This window comes from Leucoraja erinacea, unplaced genomic scaffold (genome assembly GCF_028641065.1).
Source record: "Leucoraja erinacea ecotype New England unplaced genomic scaffold, Leri_hhj_1 Leri_734S, whole genome shotgun sequence".
In the NCBI taxonomy this organism is placed as follows: Eukaryota; Metazoa; Chordata; class Chondrichthyes; order Rajiformes; family Rajidae; genus Leucoraja; species Leucoraja erinaceus.
Genome location: NW_026576657.1, coordinates 52,501 through 60,400, shown reverse-complemented (window position 1 = coordinate 60,400; position 7,900 = coordinate 52,501). Strand labels below are relative to the sequence as shown.

Below are 7,900 nucleotides of genomic sequence, written 5' to 3'. Positions count from 1 at the left end.
AAGTGGACCACAGGGCTGGTGGACCTCCTAGTTTGACGTCGATGGGAGAAGGTACAGGACCTCAGCCACTCCCCCTCCCCCCCAATTACCGCCCCCTGGTGGATGGGACGAGGTACTGCACCCCCAACTACCGCCCCCTGGTGGATGGGACGAGGTACTGCACCCCCAACTACCGCCCCCTGGTGGATGGGACGGGGTACTGCATCCCCGCCAACTACTGCCCCCTGGTGGATGGGATGAGGTACTGCACCCCCCCCGCCAACTACCGCCACCTGGTGGATGGGACGAGGTACTGCCCCCCCAACTACGCCCCCTGGTGGATGGGAGGGGAGGTACTGCACCCCGCCAACTACCACCCCCTGGTGGATGGGACGAGGTACTGCCCCCCCCGCCAAACTACGCCACCTGGTGGATGGGATGAGGTACTGCACCCCCCACCACCAATTACCGCCCCCTGGTGGATGGGGACGAGGCACTGCACCCCGCCAACTACCGCCCAGGTGGATGGGACGAGGTACTGCACCCCCGCCAACTACTGCCCCCTGGTGAATGGGACAAGATACTGCAACACCCCCCCTCCAATTACCGCCCCTGGTGGATGGGACGAGGTACTGCACCCCCGCCAAACTACCACCACCTGGTGGATGGGAGGAGCTACTGTACCCCGCCAACTACCACCCCTGGTGGATGGGAGGAGCTACTGTACCCCGCCAACTACCACACCCTGGTGGATGGGACGAGATACTGCACCCCAAAACTACCGCCCCTGATGGATGGACAAGGTACTGCACCCCCGCCAACTGCCGCCCCCCTGGTGGATGGGATGAGGTACTGCACCCCCAACTACCGCCCCCTGCTGGATGGGTGGAGGTACTGCGCCCCCTCCCCCGCCAACTACCACCCCACCTGGTGGCTGGGACGAGATACTGCACCCTAAACTACCGTCCCCTGGTGGATAGACAAGGTACTGCACCCCCCGCCAACTACTGCCCCCTGGTGGATGGGACGAGGCACTGCACCCCCGCCAACTACTGCCCCTGGTGAATGGGACAAGGTACTGCAACACCCCCCGACAACTACCGCCCCCTGGTGGATGGGACGAGGTACTGCACCCCCCCCAACTACCACCAATGGTGGATGGGAGGAGCTACTGACCCCCGCCAACTACCACCCTGGTGGAGGGACGAGGTACTGCACCCCCGCCAACTACTGCTCCCTGGTGGATGGGACGAGGTTACTTACACCCCCCCCCCAACTACCGCCCCCTGGTGGATGGGACGAGGTACTGCCCCCCCCCAACTACTGCACCCTGGTGGATGGGAACGAGGTACTGCACCCCCCCCTCCAATCACCGCCCCTGGTGGATGGGACGAGGGTACTGCACCCAACCCCACCAACTGCTGCCCCCTGGTGGATGGGACTGGGTACTGCCCCCCCCACGCCAACTACCGCCCCCCCCTGGTGGATGGGATGAGGTACTGCACCCCCCGCCGCTACCGCCCCCTGGTGGATGGGATGAGGTACTGCACCCCGCCAACTACCACCCCCTGGTGGATGGGAGGAGCTACTGCACCCCGCTAACTACCACCCTGGGGATGGGACGAGAGGTACTGCGCCCCCAACTACCGCCCCCTGGTGGATGGGAGGAAATACTGCACCCCGCCGACTGCCGCCCCTGGTGGATGGGAGGAAATACTGCACCCCCCGCCGCGCCGCCCCCTGGTGGATGGGTGGAGGTACACCCATACACCCAGCCAAAACCACTGGTGAATGGGACGAGGTACTGCAACACCCCCCGCCAACTACCGGCCCCCTGGTGGATGGGACGAGGGTACTGCCCCCCCCCGCCAACTACCGCCCCCTGGTGGATGGGACGAGGTACTGCACCCCAAACTACCGCCCCTGGTGGATGGGACGAGGTACTGCACAACCAACTACCACCCCCTGGTGGATGGGACGAGGGTACTGCCCCCCCGCCGACTACCACCCCCTGGTGGATGGGAGGGGTACTGCACCCCGCCAACTGCCGCCCCTGGGGGATGGGACGAGATACTGCACCCCAATTACCGTCCCCTGGTGGATAGGATGAGGTACTGCACCCCGCCAACTGCGCCCCCTGGTGGATGGGACAAGGTACTGCAACACCCCCTCCAATTACCGCCCCTGGTGGATGGGACGAGGTACTGCAACCCCCCCGACCTACCGCCCCTGGTGGATGGGATGAGGTACTGCACCCCCGCCAACTACCGCCACCTGGTGGATGGGATGAGGGTACTGCACCCCGCCACCAATTACCGCCCCCTGGTGGATGGGACGAGGTAACTGCACCCCCCCGCCAACTACCACCCCACTGGTGGATGGGACGAGGTACTGCACCCCCAACTACCAACCCCTGCTGGATGGGTGGAGGTACTGCCCCCCCCCCCCTCCAATTACCGCCCCTGGTGGATGGGACGAGGTACTGCAACCCCGCCTACCGCCCCCTGGTGGATGGGATGAGGTACTGCAACCCCAACTACCGCCCCTGCTGGATGGGTGGAGGTAACTGCATCCCCCTCCCCCGCCAACTACACCCCTGGTGGATGGGACGAGATACTGCACCCTAACTACCGCCCCATGGTGGATGGACAAGGTACTGCACCCCCGCCAACTGCCGCCCCCTGGGTGGATGGGACAAGGTACTGCACCCCCACCCACCCCCGCCAAACTACTGCCCCCTGGTGGATGGGACGAGGTACTACACATACACCCCTGCCAACAACCAGCCCCCTGGTGGATGGGACGAGGTACTGCACCCCCCCCCGCCAACTACTGCCCCCTGGTGGATGGCAGGATGTACTCAGGAAGTGTGAACCAAGTGGAGGGGGGGGAGGGCGGGCACCGTGTGGACAATGTGGAGGGCGTGGAGAGCGGAGGGAGGGGGAAGGGGCGGGGGAGGGAGGGGGAGAGGGGGGCCCCTGGTCGCCAGCGTGCGTGCGCAGGTGCCGCTGGAGGTAGGAGGCGACGGCGAAGGCCTTGCCGCAGCGGTGGCAGGCGTGGGGCCGCAGGGTGGAGTGGGTGCGGCGGTGGAGGAGCAGGTTGGAGGAGTGGGTGAAGGCCCGGCCACACTCCTCGCAGCGGAAGGGCCTCTCGCCGGTGTGGGTGCGCTGGTGCTGCCTCAGGTTGGCCGACTGGGCAAAGGCCTTGCCGCACAGCGGGCACGGGTAGGGCCGCTCGCCCGTGTGGACGTGCCGGTGCCGGGACAGGCTGGAGGAGTTCTTGAAGGTCTTGCCGCATTCACCGCAGGCGTAGGGCCGCTCGCCGGAGTGCTGCCGCATGTGGTACTGGTAGTGGGACGACCACTTGAAGCTCAGCGGGCACAGGCCGCACTTGAAGGCCCGGAAGCCCGTGTGGACGCTCTGGTGGACCGCCAGCAGGGAGGAGCGCTTGAAGGCCTTGCCGCACTCCGAGCACTTGTAGGGGCGCTCCCCCGTGTGGCCCCGCTGGTGGTAGCGCAGCCCCGATGACCCCTTGAAGGCCTTGTCGCACTCCGAGCACTTGTAGGGCCTGTCACTCGCCTCCGCCGCCGCCCCCTGGCCCCCCCCGGCCCCTCCCGCCTCCGCCCTCTCTCCCTCGGCCTCCGGCGGGCGGCACGGGGAGTTGGGCCCCTCCCCGGGGGCGCTGTCGGGCCGGGGGTGGGCCCGGTGGGAGCGCTGGTGCCGGGACAGGGCCGCGCGGGCCTTGAAGGCCCGCTGGCACACGTCGCAGCGGTGGACCGTCTCCACCTCAGTCTCGGTGGCCTGCAGCACCACCCTCCTCGGCTGGGGAGAGCGAGAGGGAGAGGGCCGCCTCCGTCTCGTGGAGCGGGAGCGGCAGGGCCAGCGGAGGCGGCGTGGGCACCGGCGGAAGGGGCGGGGGGAGGGCCGGGGTCGGCGGCTGCCCCTGGCACGTGCCGGAGCGGAGGTGGAGCCGGAGGGAGGGGGCGTCGAGGAAGTCCAGCCGGCAGGAGAGGCAGCCGAGGGGCTGGGCGGGGGCGGCAGGGGCGGAGGGCAGGGTGGAGTGGGTGCGGCGGTGGAGGAGCAGGTTGGAGGAGTGGGTGAAGGCCCGGCCACACTCCTCGCAGCGGAAGGGCCGCTCCCCGGTGTGGGTGCGCTGGTGCTGCCTCAGGTTGGCCGACTGGGCGAAGGCCTTGCCGCACAGCGGGCACGGGTAGGGCCTCTCGCCCGTGTGGACGTGCCGGTGCCGGGACAGGCTGGAGGAGTTCTTGAAGGTCTTGCCGCATTCACCGCAGGCGTAGGGCCGCTCGCCCGAGTGCTGCCGCATGTGGTACTGGTAGTGGGACGACCACTTGAAGCTCAGCGGGCACAGGCCGCACTTGAAGGCCCGGAAGCCCGTGTGGACGCTCTGGTGGACCGCCAGCAGGGAGGAGCGCTTGAAGGCCTTGCCGCACTCCGAGCACTTGTAGGGGCGCTCCCCCGTGTGGCCCCGCTGGTGGTACAGGAGGGCGGACGAACCCTTGAAGGCCTTGCCGCACTCCGAGCACTTGTAGGGGCGCTCCCCCGTGTGACTCCGCTGGTGGTGAGTCAGGCGGGAGGACCACTTGAAGCTCTTTCCGCACTCCAGGCATTCGTACGGCTGTTCGACGCGCTGCGGCCTGCTGCCCGTCTCGCTATCCGCCATTTCCACATTCGACTCATTCTGCAAAGAGTAGGAGTAAACGGGTCCTTTTCACAATGGCAGGCAGTGACTAGTGGGGTACCGCAAGGCTCAGTGCTGGGACCCCAGCTATTTACAATATATATTAATGATCTTAAATAATATATTTTGAACTTAAAGAACCAACTTTGAGGGTATGAGACGTGAATTGGCCAAGATTGACTGGCAATTAATTCTAAAAGGGTTGACGGTGGATATGCAATGGAAGACATTTAAAGACTGCATGGATGAACTACAAAAATTGTTCATCCCAGTTTGGCAAAAGAATAAATCAGGGAAGGTAGTGCATCCATGGATAACAAGGGGAATCAGGGATAGTATCAAAGCAAAGGATGATGCGTACAAACTAGCCAGAAAAAGCAGCATACCGGAGGACTGGGAGAAATTCAGAGACCAGCAGAGGAGGACGAAGGGCTTAATTAGGAAAGGAAAAATGGATTATGAAAGAAAACTGGCAGGGAACATAAAAACTGACTGCAAAAGTTTTTATAGATATGTGAAAAGAAAGAGATTGAGTTAAAACAAATGTAGGTCCCTTGCAGTCAGAAACAGGTGAGTTGATCATGGGAAACCAGGATATGGCGGACCAATTGAATAACTACTTTGGTTCCGTCTTCAATAAGGAAGACATAAATGATCTGCCGGAAATAGCAGGGGACCGCGGGTCAAAGGAGGTGGAGGAATTGAGTGAAATCCAGGTTAGCCGGGAAGTGGTGTTGGGTAAATTGAATGGATTAAAGGCCGATAAATCCCCAGGGCCAGATAGGCTGCATCCCAGAGTACTTAAGGAAGTAGCTCCAGAAATAGTGGATGCATTAGTAATAATCTTTCAAAACTCTTTAGATTCTGGAGTAGTTCCTGAAGATTGGCGGGTAGCAAACGTAACCCCAATTATTACGGAGGGAGGGAGAGAGAAAACGGGGAATTGCAGAGCAGTTAGCCTAACATCGGTAGTGGGGAAACTGCTAGAGTCAGTTATTAAAGATGGGATAGCAGCACATTTGGAAAGTGGTGAAATCATTGGACAAAGTCAGCATGGATTTACGAAAGGTAAATCATGTCTGACAAATCTTATAGAATTTTTCGAGGATGTAACTAGTAGCGTGGATAGGAGAGAGAACCAGTGGATGTGGTGTATCTGGACTTCCAGAAGGCTTTCGACAAGGTCCCACATAAGAGATTAGTATACAAACTTAAAGCACATGGCATTGGGGGTTCAGTATTGATGTGGATAGAGAACTGGCTGGCAAACAGGAAGCAAAGAGTAGGAGTAAACGGGTCCTTTTCACAATGGCGGGCAGTGACTAGTGGGGTACCGCAAGGCTCAGTGCTGGGACCCCAGCTATTTACAATATATATTAATGATCTGGATGAGGGAATTGAAGGCAATATCTCCAAGTTTGCGGATGACACTAAGCTGGGGGGGGCAGTGCTAGCTGTGCGGCGGATGCTAGGAGGCTGCAAGGTGACTTGGATTGGCTGGGTGAGTGGGCAAATGTTTGGCAGATGCAGTATAATGTGGATACATGTGAGGTTATCCATTTTGGTGGCAAAAACGGGAAAGCAGACTATTATCTAAATGGTGGCCGATTGGGAAAGGGGGAGATGCAGCGAGACCTGGGTGTCATGGTACACCAGTCATTGAAAGTAGGCATGCAGGTGCAGCAGGCAGTGAAGAAAGCCAATGGTATGTTAGCATTCATAGCAAAAGGATTTGAGTATAGGAGCAAAGAGGTTATACTGCAGTTGTACAGGGTCTTGGTGAGACCACACCTGGAGTATTGCGTACAGTTTTGGTCTCCTAATCTAAGGAAAGACATTCTTGCCATAGAGCATTTGAGTCTAGGAGCAGGGAGGTTCTACTGCAGTTGTACAGGGTCTTGGTGAGACCACACCTGGAGTATTGCATACAGTTTTGGTCTCCTAATCTAAGGAAAGACATTCTTGCCATAGGGGGGTAAAGAGAAGGTCCACCAGACTGATTCCTGGGATGGCAGAACTTTCATATGAAGAAAGACTGGATAGGTTCAGGAGTAGGCCATTCGGCCCTTCGAGCCTGCACCATTCGCCATTCAATATGATCATGGCTGATCATCCAACTCAGTATCCCGTACCTGCCTTCTCCCCATACCCTCTGATCCCCTTAGCCACAAGGGCCACATCTAACTCCCTCTTAAATATAGCCAATGAACTGGCCTCAACTACCCTCTGTGGCAGAGAGTTCCAGAGATTCACCACTCTCTGTGTGAAAAAAGTTCTTCTCATCTCGGTTTTAAAGGATTTCCCCCTTATCCTTAAGCTGTGACCCCTTGTCTGGACTTCCCCAACATCGGGAACAATCTTCCTGCATCTAGCCTGTCCAACCCTTTAAGAATTTTGTAAGTTTCTGTAAGATCCCCTCTCAATCTCCTAAATTCTAGAGAGTATAAACCAAGTCTATCCAGTCATTCTTCATAAGACAGTCCTGACATCCCAGGAATCAGTCTGGTGAACCGTCTCTGCACTCCCTCTATGGCAATAATGTCCTTCCTCAGATTTGGAGACCAAAAACTGTACGCAATATTCCAGGTGTGGTCTCACCAAGACCTTGTACAACTGCAGTAGAACCTCCCTGCTCCTAGACTCAAATCCTTTTGCAATGAAAGCTAACATACCATTGGCTTTCTTTACTGCCTGCTGCACCTGCATGCCTACCTTCAATGACTGGTGTACCATGACACCCAGGTCTCGCTGCATCTCCCCCTTTCCCAATCGGCCACCATTTAGATAATAGTATGCTTTCCCGTTTTTGCCACCAAAATGGATAACCTCACATTTATCCACATCAAAGAATGGATCGACTCGGCTGATATTCGCTGTAATTTAAAAGGATGAGAAGGGATCTTATCGAAACATGTAAAATTCTCAACGGATTGGACAGGTGAGATGCAGGAAAAAATGTTCCTGATGTTGGGGGAGTCCAGAACCAGGTTCAAGAATAAGGGGTTGGCCATTTTGGACTGAGATGAGGAAAAACTTTTTCACTCAAAGTTGTGAATCTGTGGAATTCTCTGCCTCAGAAGGCACTGGAGACCCATTCACTAGATGTATTCGAGAGAGAGTCCGATATAGCTCTACGGGCTAACGGAATCAAGAGATATGGGGTGAAAGTAGGAACGGGGTACTGATACTGGATGATCAGCCATGATCATGTTGAGTGGCGGTA

General features: G+C 58.4%; 1 protein-coding gene across 1 annotated transcript in view; it reads right to left on the bottom strand.

Annotated features, from left to right (window-relative positions):
- Positions 1-2,606: 2,606 nt before the first annotated feature.
- Positions 2,607-7,900, bottom strand: part of LOC129694628 (zinc finger protein 628-like) — a 7,684-nt gene continuing 2,390 nt past the window's right edge. Inside the window, 2 exon segments of the mRNA XM_055631360.1 lie at positions 2,607-4,019; positions 4,021-4,677. Coding sequence (XP_055487335.1) covers positions 2,607-4,019; positions 4,021-4,659 — 2,052 coding nt within the window. The 5' untranslated portion in view covers positions 4,660-4,677.